Raw genomic sequence first — 19,194 nt, forward strand, 5'->3', positions numbered from 1 at the left:
ACACCAAGGTCCCCGCCGCCGCCGCCTCAGGCACGGCGCATGCGTGGCCCTGCCACTCGGGCGGGTAAATTCAAACCTGCCTCTCGCCTCTTCACTGTGTCGGGGCAGCAGTTGCGCTGACGTCATTGCACCGCGTCCTTCTTTTCTGCGGTTTCCGGCGCTCACCCGTGCGCTAAGTGCAGCTGAGAGGGGGAAAGTTTTCATTTGTGTGGTTCACAGGACCGTTTCTCCCCCCTTTCCCTCAGGAGAGGGCGAGCAGGGGCTTTCCGCTCCCTCTCCGCCAGGCGCGGGCCCTCTTGTCTACTCGCCGCCCCTGCGGAGGAGGCTAGAGGCTCTCGCCACGGCGCCGGCGATGGCTTCAGGGTGCGCTGAGGCGGCGGCACCGCGGGAGGCAGAGCTGAAGGAAGAGCTGCGGGGTCTGGTGGAGGAGCTGAGCCGCTGCCAGGTACCTGAGAGCGGAGCCGTCCCCTCTGGGCGAGGCGGCGAGGGGCAGCCAGGGCGGCGCGGCTGGGGTCGGGCGGGCACGTCCCACCCTCCGGGCAGCCTGTCCTGTCACAGTTCGGGGCGGACCACGGGTTCGTGTCCCGGTTCCGGCGGACCCGGAGGGCAAGGAGGGGAGCAGGGCGCCGGGCGCCCTGCCCGTGGCGGGGCAGGAGGGCCGGGTGGCTACCGCGGCGGGTCCCTGGGCGGGAGGATTCGCTTCGGCATCCACCACGCCTTTGGCGGGCGCCTTGCGGCGCCGAGGGGGGTGCGGCCCCCACCTGTTGGGCGGCGGCGGCGGTCCCTGCTTCCGGCACGGCGCAGCCGCGGGGGGAGTGGGAGCGCTGCGGACGCCGGTGGCGGGGAGCACCTCCGCGGGGAGAAGTGAAGCGGCCCCGGCTCTTACTCTGGCTTAAAATAGCAAACGCTTGGCCTGAAAGCTTTTTCTTCCCGCCCGGCCTCGCACAAGAAGGGACCGTTTATTTGTTCGATGTGTAATGGCAAGAGTACTGAGGTGCTGCCTTGTGCGACTCCTGGAAAGACGAACAAACGGAAGGGTTTTATAGAAACGTAAGTCTTGAAGGAACCTTTAGAGGCTATTTAATCTCTACCCCTACCTTGCAGCAGGATTAAGTACACCCAAGCCGTTCCTGGGAGGAAGGGCTTTATGAATAATTATGGTTGTGTGTTCAGAAGTTCCCCCAGACTATCTCCATGTGACCTCCCTTCACAGGTACACTTCCCTCATTTTTCCAATTGGTCGTTCATTGCTTATGTTGAGGTACATTTCATGTAAATACTGAAATGTTGGTAATATGAGGTCTTGGCATAGAAATGTACGCTAATTCTCTGCCAAACAAGTGGATTACACCCAAAGGATATAACAGAGAGGAAAGACACCTCTAATGCTGTGCTTGCTTTCTCACTTGCTTCCTGGTTGCCAAAACAGTGTTTTCTTGTGGGACATAGTCTGGTTAAATCCATGAAGGCCTGGGCTGATGTAGTTGTATATATGGACAGAAAATAGCATCTGTGTTAGGGTTAATAGTGGTTTGGTGCTTCAAGCAGCATCGATACACCTGGCAGCTGGCATTGGGTTTCTGCTGTGGGTAGAATCCACTTCCTGCAAAAACTTCTTGCATAGGAGGAGAACTAGGGGGAGAGAGAGCTGTCAATGAAAATCCTCTTTACAAATACTGAACAATGAATGGTTTGGGATATCTTAAATGTCTTATGGGAGAAGTTTAGAAAGCTCTTTGTAATGATAATTTAGTTTCCTCTTCTCCGTATACAGATGTCCCAACTGAAATCTAGTTTAATAGTTTAACAGTGTACCAGAACTGAAGGATTAGCCTTAAGTATTTGTTTAGATATTAGCCTTTTGAATATTTTTTTTTTTTTGGAAAAAAAACCCCCTCTTTATCAAATGATTGAGGCTGAAAGTTTTAATTGTTTCTAGGGAACACTCAACAAGGTTATAGAAATACAGTTATTTTAGAGTATCCAATACCTCAATAAAGTACGCCAAGTTTCTTTTCTACTTCTCCACACCTCCTTGGACTATTATATTTGCTATGATATATACTGCACTTCCAAAACAAAGTCTTTCCAGTGGGAACTGGGGTCAGTTGACGATATGGAGTCCGTTGGCTAAATATGTGGAAGCCATCTCTGGCTAATGAAGCTCCCGAGTCTTAGTGAAAGTATTGTACACGCTAAATTTGCTCTAAGCACAGGTATCCCAGGCATCTGCTTTTGGCAGTTGTCTCTTTTCTGCAACAGGATCCTGGAGTAGCTGACCCTTTCATCTGAGATCGCGGCCTTTATGTTCAAACCTAGGTTTCTTCTTCGTATTTCTTTTGCCTTTTAAGGTAACACTTAAAAGTACCACCAAGTAAAGGTGCCTGCAAAGCCCAATGTGATATTTTGAAGATTACTTTTTTTTTTTTTCCCCTCCGTTCTTTTCTAAAGCTAAGATTCTGCTGGGAAGTCTTGACCTCAGCAGCTTAGCTTTGCAGTATTTGGCATTTTCTTTACTATTCCTGAAAACATTGTGGGCACTTGAATGATAATAAGCGAGATCTTGGAGGAGGGTCTGTTAAAAGCACAACAATTCTGTTGCAGTCACTCTGTGAGAACTGATGGTGTCTTATAATTCTGTGATGGAATTTGCAAAAGTGAGAAAGCCAAATTAAGAAAATAGTCCAAAGCTCACAGGTTGTCTGCTGAGGAGACTTGTATCAAGCTGAGAAAGTACAAAATAAATCTAAAGCATGTTTGCCTCTGTATTATACTGTTTTGGGAAAGTTACTGTTGTGTTTGCAGTAGAGCATTGTGTAGTTATTTTGCTAATCACTTAATAAACAGCTTTTAATTTCAATGCTCCTCTTCTCCTAATTTTACTTGAGAATTACTTGAGTAATTGAGTAATTTTCCTGAAAACTGAAAAGAAAACATAGATTTTTTTTTTTTTTTTTTTTTCCCTTTGGGACCTAGTTCCATTTCTATGACTGGCTTGACATTGTTGGGGGGCAGTGGAAAGGCAAAGGTCAAGCAGTGAGTTATGACACATCTGGTCTCTATTACTTGCTTTAACTGCTACATTCCATTTTAGGGTTTTATGCTGCTGCATACCACCTTAATATCTCAAGACCCTTCCATGGAAAATCTTTGACACCTATGTTCTTCCCTGGAGTTTTTGGCTCTGCTTGGTGTTTTAAAAGATCTGGCATGTGTTTTACTCCGTCTTGTTTTCTGCTATGATTCTGTGTTTTTTTGGGGCAGGTGGAGGTGCTGGTTTTGTAACCATAGTTGCTCCTGGTAAAGGAAATAAGGGTGGTTTGTTTGTTTCTATTTTTTGTAAGAGGAATGATTTGCTATATCTCTGGAAGCTCGTTCTGTGAATGGAGTTTCTGGGCCACGAGTATTTTTCTTTAGCTTTCATGTGCTTTCTCTTTAATCTTGTGTATTTTTTTAAACCCCCTGGTGACTATATTTTAAGAATTGATTTATACCATGTTCTGTGGTTGGTTTCTTGCAGTCTTTTTTTTTTTTTTTTTCCAGAAGATATTTCATTTGGTGGAAAGTATTGTGCATTACTAAAGCGAAAGGTATGTATTTAGTGTCCTAGCTCTCAGTCTGTTAACTGCTGAACTACAGACACTTTCATGCCCCCTATTCTGTAACTAAAAAGATAGGTAAGGTTCTTTAAAGTATCCTGTGGTGGGAAACTTCATCAAATCCTCTCTTTGAACAAGAGAGTGTGATTTGAGACTGGGTTTTCCACATCCAGTTGAATGTCTTATGTTTCTGGAAATATGGAGAGTTGGAAGAAGCAAGCATGTCCTCTATTTTTACCGATGCTATTGGTGGTATTTACAAAGGGACTTTGGTTTGATTAGTTTAATTTCATATTTTCCAGCCTAGGATCTCTTTAGTTGCTGAAAGTGCTGTTTTGGGTTCAAATAACTGTCTTAACAATTTACCCACTATTAGTTTAAAAAACCAGAGTCTTCATTTTATTCATTGCAGCTTTGATTTCAAAGGTAACATGGCATCTCTTGCTGCTAAAATAAGGTGGTATTTTTCTAACTGAGGATTTCCTTTTTAACTTTCTGCAAAAACTAATAGTACCCTGCCTTTTTCCTGCAGTTATATATAATGTTTTTAGGGAGCTCTTGTTACTGTTACCTTCTCTAGCTTATGTGCTTTTCCTGTCAAGGATGGTTATAATGCCTACTGCTTTGCTGTGTTAGGAATTTGTAGGTTTATATAGCTGTGACTAAGTAACAGGTCTCTCAAGAGTGCGCCTGTGCATGGTTCTCTGCACAGTTTATGCCCCTAACTCAGGAGGTACAGTCTGTCAGCTACCAGTGGTCTGCAGACCATAGTGTTTAGTCAAAGAAACCATACTGCTACTTACAATTTTCAATTTACAAATGCAATTTATAGATTGAAAAATAGAAACTCTCCATTAGTCAGAAAGTTAGGAACTGATCAGTAATCTGTCTGTAAGTGTTCTGCTGCAGCAGATTCGCCAGTAGAATTTCCACAGTTCCTGTCAAAAGGTGATAAATACAAATAGGGAAGAAAGAGATCTTCCAGTAGTTTCTGTTATTGTTGCTTCTCTTCATTGTCAGGGATTGGAGAGGAGTCTGTAAGAAAGGACTGTGTGTATCCGTAAGTGTTTTTGGGTGGAAGAGGAACAAGGAAGGTGGGTTGTTACTTTGTGGAAAGTGGCATGACAGAGGCTTCAGCTGCTGCTGTCGTTGTTTTATATTTCCTGCTTACTGTGAACGCTTTTCTGGTCTTCATGTCTTATTTTGTACTGTGTTTGCAGAAAAAGAACTACTTTGTGGACAGCTGGACTGTCTTTTTTTGATAACTTTGTGGGTCAGGGAGGGATGTAAAATATTCTATTTGGTATCACTAGCATTGACACCAGATAGGATTACTATAGCAAACTCTCCTTAGGAAAAATATTTCATTAGCTGGAAAAACAGATGCATTGTTTCATTCTAGACCAATTTAATATCCAGGACACCCACTGAAAATCTAATGTAGCCATGATAACATTGATTTATAAGTAGTTTTACCCCCCCCCCCCACTTTATTTACAGGTAAATATGACAAATATATTAAATAACAAAACAAAACTTTGCATTGTTTCACAATACATGAATAGCTATTTGAGATGCATGTTGATTGTACATATTAGAAATGTTTTTAAATCAATAGCTGAGAACTGAAACTAAAATTAAAAAGGCCATAGTTCTTCTGTAGCGATATGTTTTTATGTCATCTTCGTTCTTGTTCTTCTGACTTCATGACCAAAATTTAAATGGTTGTGAACTACCAGTATGAGAATTTGAGTGCATTAGTATTTCTTCTGGATGAATTGTTGATATCTATACTGTTCTTTCAAAATGGGACAAAGTGTTTAATGCTCCCGTTCATTAAATACTAATTTATTTTATTAGTGGTTAAGCCAAAACCACATATTTATTGATGCCAAGGGATGCCAGCTGTTTAGTGCTTTGGGTGGTTTTTTTTGTTATTTAATATTTTGCTATAAGGAGTCTAAATCACATGAGTCTGATTAGTACAGGTGTTGTTAATAAAGGCCTTACTCTTTATGTGTTACAGACAGAAGTAGTGTTGAATAGCTGTTTGTTTATTTTCTTTTGCTTTTTTTTTTTTTTTTCTTTTTACTTTTGACAACTTTTAGCTAACTAGAATGAGTTTTTGCATACCTGGTCTTTCCTTCTGAAAAATACTTGTTTGGAATATTGGAGTAAAACTGAACATGAACTGCAGGTGAGATTTAAAAAGAAAGGTATTTTTGCACTAATGAAGTAGTTACCTATTCACAGTATGTGTGTGAGTATTTCAGGTTGTCCCCAGCATGTGAGTGGGAATCTAAAATTTCGTATAGAGATCATAGAGTCATAGAACAGTTTGGGTTGGAAGGGACCAAAGATCTAGTCCAACCTCCCTGCCATGCGCAGGGACCTGTTTCAGTAGATCAGGTAGCTCAAGGCCCTGTCCAATCTGGCTTTGAACACTTCTAATAATGGGGCCTCCACAAACCTGTTCCAATGCCCCACCTCCCTTGTAAAAAATGTCTTTCTTATGTCCAATCTATATCTACCTGTCAGTGTTCGCGAGAGGGCACGGAGTAAATGCACACAGACCAATATGATCGTTAAGCAGATCTCCTTTATTTACGTATCTGAGGGTACATTTATACTATTCTATTGAGGGTACATTACACAGAATCACAGAATGTTAGGGATTGGAAGGGACCTCGAAAGATAGATCATCTAGTCCAATCCCCCTGCTGGGGCAGGATTGCCTAGACCATATCACACAGGAACGCGTCCAGGCGGGTTTTGAATGTCTCCAGAGAAGGAGACTCCACAACCTCTCTGGGCAGCCTGTTCCAGTGTTCAGTCACCCTCACCGTAAAGAAGTTTTTCCTCAAATTTAAGTGGAACCTCCTGTGTTCCAGCTTGCACCCATTGCCCCTTGTCCTGTCAAGGGATGTCACTGAGAAGAGCCTGGCTCCATCCTCATGACACTTGCCCTTTCCATATTTATAAACATTAATGAGGTCACCCCTCAGTCTCCTCTTCTCCAAGCTAAAGAGACCCAGCTCCCTCAGCCTCTCCTCAGAAGGGAGATGTTCCACTCCCTTAATCATCTTCGTGGCTCTGCGCTGGACTCTCTCTAGCAGTTGCCTGTCCTTCTTGAACTGAGGGGCCCAGAACTGGACACAATATTCCAGATGCGGCCTCACCAGGGCAGAGTAGAGGGGGAGGAGAACCTCTTTCGACCTACTAACCACAGCCCTTCTAATACACCCCAGGATGCCATTGGCGTTCTTGGCCACAAGGGCACACTGCTGGCTCATGGTCATCCTGCTGTCCACTAGGACCCCCAGGTCCCTTTCCCCTCCGCTGCTCTCCAACAGGTCTGTCCCCAACTTGTACTGGTACATGGGGTTGTTCTTGCCCAGATGCAGGACTCTACACTTACCCTTGTTATGTTTCATTAAATTTCTCCCCGCCCAACTCTCCAGCCTGTCCAGGTCTCTCTGAATGGCTGTGCAGCCTTCCGGCGCGTCAACCACTCCTCCCAGTTTTGTGTCATCAGTGAACTTGCTGACAGTGCACTCTATTCCCTCATCCACGTCATTAATGAATATATTGAGTAGAACTGGTCCCAGAACCGACCCTTGCGGGACTCCGCTAGACACAGACCTCCAACTGGACTCAGTCCCACTGACCACCACTCTCTGGCTTCTTTCCTTCAGCCACTTCACAATCCACCTCACTACCCGATCATCCAGACCACACTTCCCCAGTTTAGCTGCGAGGATGCTGTGGGAGACCGTGTCAAACGCTTTACTGAAATCGAGATAGACCACATCCACAGCTTTACCATCATCTATCCACTGGCTAACATCCTCATAAAAGGCTATCAAGTTGGTTGAGCAAGACTTCCCCTTGGTGAAGCCATGCTGAGTGCCCCTAATGATCCCCCGATCCTTGATGTGCCTAGAGACAGCACCAAGAACAAGTTGCTCCATCACCTTTCCAGGGATGGAGGTGAGGCTGACCGGTCTATAGTTACCCGGGTCCTCCTTCTTGCCCTTTTTGAAGACTGGAGTGACATTCGCTTTCCTCCAGTCCTCAGGCACCTCTCCCGTTGCCCACGACTTAGCAAAGATGATGGAGAGTGGCCTAGCAATGACTTCCGCCAGCTCCCTCAGCACCCGCGGGTGCATCCCATCAGGGCCCATGGATTTATGGACATCCAGGTTGCTTAATTGGTCCCTGACCCAGCCCTCATCTACCAAGACAGATTCCTCCACTATCCTGACTTCTTCTGGGGCCTCAGGGGTCCGGGGCTCCTCTATTCTATTTTTGTACACACTCTGTGTACATGTCATTTCTATTATGATTGGTTAGTATGCTTTGTTCACACACCTCTATATTAGTTCTGATTGGCTTATGCTAAAAAGTTATATCTTGCAGGTGCTGCATTCTTTCTTATTTTTCAGCTTCCCCATATCTTATTTTTCTCATAGCCAAGGTCCTCAACTTCCCCCATATCTTGTTGGTCTCATAGCTAAGGCCCTTGTTATGTATTATGATTGGCTAGTTCATCACCACCCCATTACCACCCCCTGGACATGCCTGGACATAGCTCGTTCAGTACCTCGTTCCCACTATTGTCCCGTGGGAACCCCACATCTACCCTCTTTCAGTTTAAAGCTGTTGCCCCTTCTGCTGTTGCTACAGGCCTTGGTAAAAAGTCTGTCTTTCTTATATAACCCCTTTAGCTATTGAAATGTTGCTGTTGGGTCCCTTGGGAGCCTTCTCTTCTCCAGGCTGAAAAACGCCAACTCTCTCAGCCTGTCTTCACAGGAAAGGTATTCCATCCCTCTGCTTGTTTTTGTGGCCCTCCTCTGGACCCGCTGTAACAATTACGTGTCTTTCTGATGCTGGGTTCCCAAGAGCTGGGTGCAGTACTTCAGGTAGGGTCTCACGAGAGCAGAGTAGAGAGGGAGAATCATCTCTTTTGAACTGCTGACCATATTTCTTTTTATGCAGCCTTGATACAGTTGGCTTGGCTTTCTGGGCTGCAAGTGCACATTACTGGCTCATATTTGTTTTTTTTGTCCATTAATATACCCAAGTTCTTCTCTACAGGGCTCCTCTCAATCAATTCATCCCACAGTCTGTCTTGATATTGGGATTTGCCCTGACCCAGGTGCAGGACCTTGCACTTAGCCTTGCTGAACTTCATGAGGTTTGCATGGGCCCACTCCTCAAGCCTGTCAGTGTCCCTCTATATGATATCCCTTCCCACTGCTGTAGAAACTGCACCACTCAGCTTGGTGTCATCTGGAAACTTGCTGAGGGTGCATTTCCTCAATCCCACCATCTATGGCATTTATAAAGGTACTAAACAGTATTGGTCCCGGTGTGGACCCTGGAGGGACACCACTCGTTACTGGTTTCCATTTGGACATTGAGCCATTAACTGCTAATTCTCTGGACAGGGCTGTCCAGCCAATTCCTTACCCATCTAACAGTCCATCCATCAAACCCAAAGAAGTGTCAAGGATGTTGTGGGGGACTGTATCAAAGGCTTTACAGAAGTCTAGGTAGATGACATCTGTAGCTCTTCACTTGTCCACTGATGCAGTCACTCCATTGTATAAGGCCATTAGGTTAGTCAGGCGTGGTTTGCCCTTGGTGAAGCCATGTTGTCATATTTGATCACCTCCTTGTCATCCGTATGCCTTGACATAGCTTCCAGAAGGATCCATTCCATGATCTTGCTGGGAAGTGCAGTGATGCTGACTGGTTAGTAGTTCCCAGGGTCCTCCCTTTTTAAAAAAAGGGTGCAGTATTCCCTTTCGTTCAGTCACTGAGGGCTTTGCCTGACTGCCACAAGATAGACATGAGTGAAAAGGTACCTTTTATGGGAACAACAAAACGTTGTTTCTCAATAAAAGAAGTTGTGTTTTATGTGCGGAGAAGTAGACTCTTGCTTGTAATTTTTCCCTGCACTGAGAATGCCTGTAGAACATGCTGAGATGTCTACGTTTACCATGTAGTTACAGGTTCAGCCTGGAGGAAGATGGCTGTAGCAGGTCTGTTTTTCCCGTCAAACTGTATTTTGGTTCAGGAGGAGGTATGCTGTTCTTAGAGAATGACTTCAAATAATCTTGTTCTTTGTTGTTATTAAATGTGTGCTGTTTCAATTATTTCAGGTACTATTTAGCTCATAACTTAGGAGGTATGAAAATATTCTCCTATTTGTCCACATTTTTATAGGTTTTGAAAAGTACTATAAAGTCATTTGAGGCAGAGTTGACACAATGGACCTAAATTCTATTTGATTAGTCATGGTAATTCAGAGTGTATATATCCAAATGTATGTGTCTGGTTATATTGTCTGTAAAATAAAACTACTTGTGCATTCCTGTATTCTCAAATGGATTGAAAATCACAAATGTATTATGATTATATTAATCCAGAGCAGTATATTTAAATAAAAACTAACTCTAGGCCTATGCTGAAACTTTTAGATTATCCTGTGCTCTCAAATAAGTGATTGAAGTCTTAAAATAACTCTCAGAATTGTAGCACTTGCAGAAAGCAGTTATGTGACTTTGAAAATTCATGTCCTATTCCATTCTGTGCGTCTTCTATCCAAATTACTTCAATGACTACAGTTAATTTTAAGTGAAGTAGTTTAGATATTTATAGCTTGAAATGAAAACTCACAGATGAGTTATCCTATCCTTTATCTATAAAGAGATTAAAGCTAAGCCCTTACCTCTGGAACTAAACCCTTTGCTTTATCCTATCCTCTGCTCTTTGAAAACAATTCTTACATCAACCCAGTGTTAACTTTTCAGTGTTGGGTACCCAGAATAAAGCAACTGTCGGTGTAACAGCTGTACCAGTGAATGAAGGCACGCAGAGCATACTGACTGCGTGTTCACTGTTTGTCAAAAAGAGCAAAGGAAGTAATTTACTTTAAGCTATTCAGTGAGGGTGGCGTTCATGTGTGACAGGTCCACGTCTATCTGCTATCTTCTCTCTACTATTTAATGCATGTTTATTTCTGTCCTGTGATGGTACTGATCGGACTTTTGTGATGTTAATTCATTGACTGTGTCATGAAGGGCCAGGAAATACCTTGTATTTCTTGTCCATTGGTGTCACAATGAGTCAGTTACTTATGTCAATTAAGAATTTGTAATAGAATTATTCAGTTAAGTGCATTGTTGTCTTTTGTCACACTGATGGACTAATCTGAGAGTCTGTTTATGAAATAATGTGTAATGACAGCATCTCTCAGCATGTCATGTGTACTGTTTTTGCCTAGACCACTATTACTTCATTGACATTGTAACACGATAACATTATATTATTTTTATGGTGCCTGTTTGCTTTCAACAGAGTTCTGAGTAAGCATGCAATCTCTTGGGGGGAGGTTATGTGTGTATATTTATGTCCACACAATTTTTTGTATTCTACATTTATGTGTAAGTAAAACAGTACTCTCTTTTCCATTTTTGATTCAAAAGTATCTTTGTTGCCAAAACTACCAACAGAGACAAGATAACAGGAAATTCTTTAAATAGAAGATTATGGCTGGAAGATATTAAAGATACATTAAACTATTTTTCTGGTATCATAAAATTACATGTTGGTTGCATACCCCTTATACTGCAACATTAAGGAATTGGGGAGGAAAGGAGGAACATACACTTGTTTGCTGATGGCATCTGTTTTGAAGCTGTCAATCTGATTGGGTCGCATACAGCCTTCTTACAGATCTCTACCTGGCAATTAGATGTAACTGCATACTGTATGTGAGTGACTTGTGAACTTGAAAATAACGTAATGTTATCTTTAGAGCCTGGTGCGTATAAGGCACTAAATTTTCTTGTGAGGCACTGATCAGTCTTATCTTCTAGTGACTTTCTAGGTTGTAGAAAAGCATGGCACCTCAAAGATAGGTTCTGTAAAGTGTAAGAGAATTCTGTACTGTGACCACTGAGCAGGACTGGCTGGGTTGTAAAGAGGATACCTCTTATTTAGGAATATAATACATGACGGGAAATCACAAAGAAACACTGGCACAGCAGGATCAAGAGGGTCTGTACTGTCAGTGTACAGCACTGTAAGTTTAAAAGTCTTCTGAGACCTCATGAAGCAAGTCTGTCACTTGCGTGTAAAGCGTATATATCAACTTGATTAAAGGCTTGAGCTCTAGTCAGAAGTATACTAGACGTTAGGGGAGCCCAAAACAATCCATATTAACAATTCGCTGGCGGATGTTTCAGTGCTTATACCAGCCATGTTATTTCATGCCTTTTTTTTTTTCTCCATTCCGTATAGTATTTTGCATTTCCATATAAATTCTTCTAGCCTGACAGTCATGCGTATTTCACTTTGTATTGAAATATTCATTTTATAATACAGAAAATTGTCAGTATCTGGTTATTATAGAGTTCTTACTAAAAGTAACAGTAAACCAGTAGCTCCCTCTGTCCTCCCAGCTGTTTAATTTTCCCTTTTGGGGGTATCTACTGATTAAAAAACTAAAACGAGAGTTTGTGTCTTGTGCTTTTCTAGCAGTTATTGGGGAGGGAAGGGGGTAAGGAAGAGGTTGTTTGTTTGGGTTTTGGGTTTTGTTTTTTTTTTCCTATTCTGGGGGTGTTCTCTTCCAGATTTCAGAAGATGGTATCTTCCTAATTAGTACATAATGATTTGTAATGCTATAAAAATTTAAGGTATGATACGAATGCTACTAATAATTAACATGCTTTGAAAAAAATATAGTGAAATGTCAAAAAGAGTATTGATTTCAAACTGTAGGTAACTGAGATGCCTGATGTATGAATTTACACTAAGCGAGGAGGTTTGTCAGTTTATCCTTGTTCTCAACACAGTGCATGATAGACATTTAAACAAAAATTAAACCTACCTGTAAATTTATACCCAAACTGTCATGAATGTGTAGTTCCTGTGAGAGGAAAAAAAAAAAAAAAATAGTGCTTATGCTTTTGGCACTCCTTTCACTGATAATTTAAAAGCTTTTCCTATAGCAATTCAGTATCATTACTTTAAAAGAATGCCAGCTAATTCTAATTCTCCTTGATAAAGCATTGTAAAAATACTCAAAACATTCTATGTTTAGGTCACTTTTAAGTTTTCATTAGACAAATAACTGTATACAATATTGATACAGTTTTACATACGTTTGATATCAAATGTCTAGATTTATAGTTGTATTTCTTTTCCAAAAAGAAAGTAAATTGTTTTAATTTAAATAAGAATATTTGTCTTTCCCTGCTTATAAGCCAGAGGGATTCTTTGTTTTGTGACTTACACTAATGTTTAAAAAATTCACGACTTCACTTGCAAGCACTTTTACTGTAGCTAGTCATGCCATATAACCTTTGACAGTGTCTCATCTTATGTTTGTCCCTGCTTCTGAGCTTGCTGCTGTTAAAAATCAGTAAAAAAAAAAATCCAGTTTCCTTTGCAAAGAAGGCCTGTTACTTTTAATTTCTGTATGTCTTTCAGTGTGGTGATGAACTACAGTTACTTTCACTGTAGGCTGAGGGAAAATCACACTTTTCAGGGGATACACAGTGCGCTCTGTTTTTTTCTTTCATAATTCTTTAGTTCTGGTGCAAACTTGATTGCAGGGTGAGCGTCTTTATCTGACATGACATGTGTTGTGAATAATCTTAGTTTTAATGAGTAATTTTTGCTAACTTTTAAATGACATCTGTATTCTGCTTTGTGTATATAAGTTCTCAGCTGTTCAAGGTATGTTCTTGCTGACCTCTTGAGCTGTTAATGTACGCTTGAGTAGGCTGAATGTTCCTTGGGTATGCTGAAGATTGATACATCCCAGGCTTTGACAGCTGTAGTGTTTTTCTGTGCCAACTTCAGTCTAAGCAGCCTTTGTCAGAAGAAATTATTTGGCTCCCAAGACCATTCAGGGAACAGCCTTACCACCTCCGCTAATTGTGCCAAGAGCTTAAAAAGGCTGTCTAAACTTCTTTTCATCTTAAAACTGTAATAATTTATGGCTGATACTCATTCTGTTATCCAAAATGCTTAATTACTTATAGATTTAAATGAAACAGTGTTAGCTATTAAAATGCTTGGCATGTTAAAGAAAGTCACATTTTATGGTAACTTACCATTAATGGACTAATGTTTTATTGTCATAATGAGAAATCTTGTACATTTCTGTATAAACTTTATGTAATAAAGTTCACAGATTTTTGACTGCAAATGATGTTTTGTTCTTTTACTGGTAACATATACATATATTGGAAGAAATGTTTGTGTCCTTACTCTTTCAGCAGAAGTCCACTTAAGCAGGATGCTGCTTTGTTTTGTGTGCATTTACAGAAATACAAATATCCAGTGAAAGGCATTTGTTGATTTAGATTAGAATATCTGTTGATATAATTACAGCATTGCTTTACAGTTTTGTGTGTGCTCATTCATAGTAACTTCCTACCGTCATCAAAAATTTATTGAAATGGCATTGTTTTTCAGTTCTGGAAGTTCCAGTGATTTTTCACTTATTTCCAGATGACTAGGGAAGGTTTTTGTTTGTGTTTTGTGTTTTTCTTTTTTTTTGTGGGTTTTTTTTTTTAATGGGCAGTACTTAGGCTTTTCTGTTTAGCTGTTTATGTAGTGCATGCTGTTCACATGGTACTCCTTACTACAAGCAAGCTTTTTTATTTTTAAGTTAGGATGGCTTTTTCACTCTTACTTTACCTACTGTTCTTTCAGCACAGACAAATGTTGCAGAACTTAGTTATGTAAGGACTGACAATTTCACTGGCATGAGTACAACTTGGAGTTAATTTTACTCTTCCTTGGACAACTTTGAAAGTAGTCTATTTGTGAAATAGTTATAGGTGCTTTGAGTTTAATTTGAACTGCTTATTCCATGGAAGAGATCATTTACCTGAGTGTCTGTGTTCTCATTAGGAGGACAAAGTTCATTGAAATGTCATATTTTGTTTATTACCAAAAGGTCAGTTTCTGGAAGTCTTGGCAAAGATTAGGTAGAAACTAGATTGCCAGAGGCTCAATACATGCTGGATACTCAGCAAAAATCATGGGAGAGATGTGAACATTTCCCTCTTGTTGTGTTGTACATATATATATTTTCTACATATTTGTTCATTAGGAACAATTCAGTATATCTTATTGTAGTTTTCCATTTCTGTTGTTTTTTGTAATGGAGGAATGCTATGCTGAGAAGTATGTGTCTGAAAGTTCTTCACTGTTCTGTTCCCCAGCTGGGACCTGGAGTGTGTAGGAACCTGCAGGGTAGGGCAACAGGCAGCCACTGCTGCTTGTAATGAGTCTTGTGATATTTGATAGTGCTTCTTGAAGTCATGAAGAAGCCCAAGCGTCTCAGCTCTTCTAATACATAAATAAATAAGCAGAAAATCCAACAGCTACTTCTGTGGTCTTGCATACAGGACAGTAAAGAAAAAAGCTAAGGAAGTGTGATGGTAAGCAAATCCAAATCCTTGAACAGGCAAACAAGACTGAGCTGAACAAAGCTCGTGAGCTCATAAATCAGCATCAGAAACTTTGATTGTTTGTTTGACTCCAGATTTTTGAGTGTTTGAAAGTGAATACTGTTGGCATTTTGTTGTATTTGGACTTCTCTGTACTGTAATGACTTCATGGCCCTTAGACTAATTTGTTAGCGATTTTAGTGTAAAAATACACAGTGAATTGTGTATTAAATATATTAAAAATATTCAAGCACTATTATCAATTCAGTTCTGCTCTCCATATTCTTGATTAACTGAGAGATTTGAATTAAAATTATTTTAAAATTAGGAGTTAGACATAGTTTATTAGATAGTGGTTTATTCCTCTATTGTGGTTCAAAGATTTCCTTATATTCAAAGTGATGTCATTTGGAGTGTAAGAACTACTGACTTACTGTCCTTCTAAATGATTGAAAAGAAATCACATTTACTTTGCTATTATTTAGTGAGTTTTTGTTTGGCTTTGTGTTTTTTCTTTGCTGGACTCCCAGCATAACTACAAGATATTTTAAGATGTTAAAAATGCTCAGAGTCCATGTTCTGTATAGATCCTAATGCTTTTTGGAAGCCTGAAGCAGTTTTTCCAAATCTGAAAAACATTTTTATTTTTTATGCTGTTTCTGCCTGAGAAGAAGCTGTAGGTCATGCCTGGTTCACAGTGTACACACATTGTGACTTTTCAGGTGGCATGGTAAGGCACTTTCAGGAGATGGTGGCTTTTTTGAGGACACATGAAAAAAGTGCACACTTTTTATAGTCTTTAAGACCAGATATGTAGAAGTCCAAGGTATTAGATGGCATAAAGGGACAGCACACAATGGGAGGTTGTGCTTTTTTTCTTTTTAAAAAAAACCCCAAACAAAACACGTGGATAGCCATCTTTTTTGGCCTGAACTGAGTAAGCTAATTAATGTGATGCTTACTGTTTGTCTTTTACCTTAATTCCTAGCTGAAAGTGAAATAATTTTTAGCACTTCTGCTGCGTAAAGACTTGGATACTGATGTGAAGTCATTTGAGTCCTTGTTTATATGGTGTATGGCTTAGTTTTGGTGTTATCTTTTTTCAAAAAGTGAATGCGGTTATGCACCATAGTGCACTATAATCCAGTTAGTTACTGTTTGCTTGCACGCAGCAAGATCACTTTCGGTTTTGAAGAGTCCTTACGCTGCTAACCCAGTTGGTTAGAGAAAGCTGATGTTCCTTTCAAGGGGTTTTAAAGAACAGTTTGTGCCCCATTTCTTTGTACACAAAGTTTTTTGTTAATTGTTTGGTTTTGTTTGGAAATCACAGAAATGAAGTCTGCCTGTCAACACTTTAAAAGTTGTGTATGTCCTGCAAAGGCAGTTGGATGAAATTTCTCTGGTTTTATGAAAGACAAACTCTTTCTGCTGTAGTCCAGCTTTCATAAGCTGATAATAGTCTTGAATTGTAGGATATTTGTGGCCAGCGCCTTTGTTTTATTTACTTTCTAATTCAGTCAGAAGGCTAGTTGGATTTGTTAGCGGTGTGCGTTCTTACAGTAGATGAGTGAATTTTTCTGGGTTTACAGCAATGCATCGATAGGGCATGAAATCTCCGTAAAGTTTTCTCCATTGCTTGGTTGAAGAAGGTGATGGCAATTAAAGATTTAAATAAAAGTAATCCAGAAATTACAATAGTTGAAAGAGTAAGATATTTTTACACTGGTAATCATAAAACCCCTCACTTCTCACTTGCTCAGGATTTTTCATATGTCTTCTTGTAAGTTCAGCATTGCTTCACTTCTCTATGCAATTTTAAAATTTGAAGTATGCATTTCTAAATTTGAAGGAAAGACATATCAGAACTTTTAAAAAAATCTTCAAAGCTTTCCTCATAAATCATGGAGAAAATAGATACAACCTTATCTCCTGTTTCTTCTGTAATCATTGTTAAAGTTTGTTAAATCCATAATTCAATGTATTTGGCTGTTGTGGTATTAATCTTGATAAAATAATTTAGACTCAATACACTGATAAATCTTGATAAAACTCTGCTAGCTTTAGAGAGATCTTTTGATTCATATTGAAGATAGTTGTCGTCTTGTTCTGAAGAAAGAGAAACATTAGGATGGAGTGATTGTCATGCGCTGGAAATGATGTTGCTTTTAACGTTCAGTTCTGCTTCCTAGAAGGCAAAACTGATCAGGAGCAAATGAAAAGGTAGCAAAAATAGGAAAAGCAATTTCTGTTCCTGAGATTTACTCTAATCATACAGTTTGTGGTCTTTATTGACTCTTGTGAGGCCTGTCAAACTTGTAGTTCTGTTGAGCTGTTTTGTGTCTTAGATGATCATTGCTTTTAGCTGTTTGGAGTCGTGGGCTCACAGTACTGTGACCAAAGGTGCAATCAGTTCTTATTCATAGAAAAAGAGAAATCAGAGAAAGAAGAAACTGAGTGGGAAACTTATGAAGAAACTGAACAGTGGAGATCAAGATAAGAACTTGAATCTGCTGTTTCATTTGATAATCAGGATTAAGATGGAGTTGTGCAGAGATGAGATACTGTTTTGTTTGTTTAGCCTATTTTAGTGGTCTTCTGATTAACTAATGATACCTGCCATATCTTAGTAGATTACATTCCAGAAGCTTGGGAGGAGAAGGAACCAGGAAAATGGATAGCTGTAATAGTGTTGGTTTTCCTTTTAGGTCATGTATTATCCTCATGTAAATTCTATTTCTCTTTAACATTCAAAAAAGTAAAAGGTAGACTAAGATGCACTCCTGTGATTTTTACCTGTTGAATGTACCTAGCTGCCAATATGATTCTATGATGGTTTTGGCTTATTAATTTCCAATTTTATGTTAAGGCTTTTTTTAAGCAGGTTTGGTCTTAGTCCAGTCCATGGTTTATGTACACATGCTTTCTTATTGTTCATCTTTTGCTGATTTCCACCCCCCCCCCCCAACATTTTTATGTAATTAACACATTATAATTTTATTTTGTAACATAGCTACATCAATATTGGTGCTTCCATTAATAAAACTGTATTAGAATGAAAATACATCAGTGCCAAATAAAAACTTATATGTAGTAGAAAATGTAAATCTGGAAAAGCTTTTAGCTGACATCTAGTTTTCACAAAATTTAAGTGTATTTTTAAAGAACATAGTTTTCTTGCTCTCACTTTAGATTTTTTTCAGAAGCTTTTATATAATGCAGGGTAGCTGAGCGTATGTTAGAAGACTGATTTACTGTCTATTTTGAAATAAAATCTAAGAGCTGCATATGGTAAAACTTAATGTTGAAACATGTATTCCAGGCTCAATGTTTATTAATAGAAATTGTGTCCTGCTGCTAGAAGTACCAGTAATTGATATAGCAAAAGGCAGCCTTGTTTGAATAATGTCAATTTCTGCTGCCTTATGTTACTTTGTGTACTCTTTTATTGTTGATTGTAGGTCTTTGTCTTCCTTCAAAATTCTGTATGGTTAAAACTTTGTTTATTCAAGAGAACTGTTTGCCATGTTTTTTTTATTCATGAGACAGCAAGTAACTTGTAGGGAATTCTTACTAGAATAGAGGGTTTTTTTGTAATTGTCTTTTGAATATGCACAGTACAACTTTTTCATCTATAACAGACATAGCACAAATTTAATGTATTTTTGTCTTTTTTTTTTTCTCCTGTTTCTAAGGCTGATAAAGAATTTGTGTGGTCTCTGTGGAAACATCTCCAAGTGGCAAATCCAGATATCACCAAAGCTGTCAGCTTGGTTGTGGAAAGGTGAGTTTAAAGATTTAACATGATACTAAAAAAAAAACAAAAACAAAAACAAAAACAAAAAACCCTGCTGATACCATATTCTTTATCGTTTTAATTGAGAACTATGTAGGATTTTAAAAATGTGTTACAAAAATGCCATTGTTAAATTTTATCAAGAGTATCTAGAATATGTTGCAAGTTTCCTTTTTTGGTATAAGTTGAAGTATGCTTCAAAATCTGTTTTCACTGAGGTTGCTGTGCTACAGTTGAATTCAATTTTAAAATTATAAATGTACTGCATATTCTATTTTTTTATTGGAAGAGCAAGAGGAGGTAAATGACATTTGGCAATATCATA

General features: G+C 39.6%; 1 protein-coding gene across 1 annotated transcript in view; it reads left to right on the top strand.

The window, feature by feature from the left end:
- Positions 1 to 352: 352 nt before the first annotated feature.
- CNTLN (centlein) overlaps positions 353 to 19,194 on the top strand; it is a 205,264-nt gene continuing 186,422 nt past the window's right edge. Inside the window, exons 1-2 of the mRNA XM_068422921.1 lie at positions 353 to 445; positions 18,769 to 18,857. Coding sequence (XP_068279022.1) covers positions 353 to 445; positions 18,769 to 18,857 — 182 coding nt within the window. The remainder of the gene's footprint in view (positions 446 to 18,768; positions 18,858 to 19,194) is intronic.

The sequence above is a fragment of the Nyctibius grandis genome, chromosome Z, assembly GCF_013368605.1.
Source record: "Nyctibius grandis isolate bNycGra1 chromosome Z, bNycGra1.pri, whole genome shotgun sequence".
NCBI classification, from domain to species: Eukaryota; Metazoa; Chordata; class Aves; order Nyctibiiformes; family Nyctibiidae; genus Nyctibius; species Nyctibius grandis.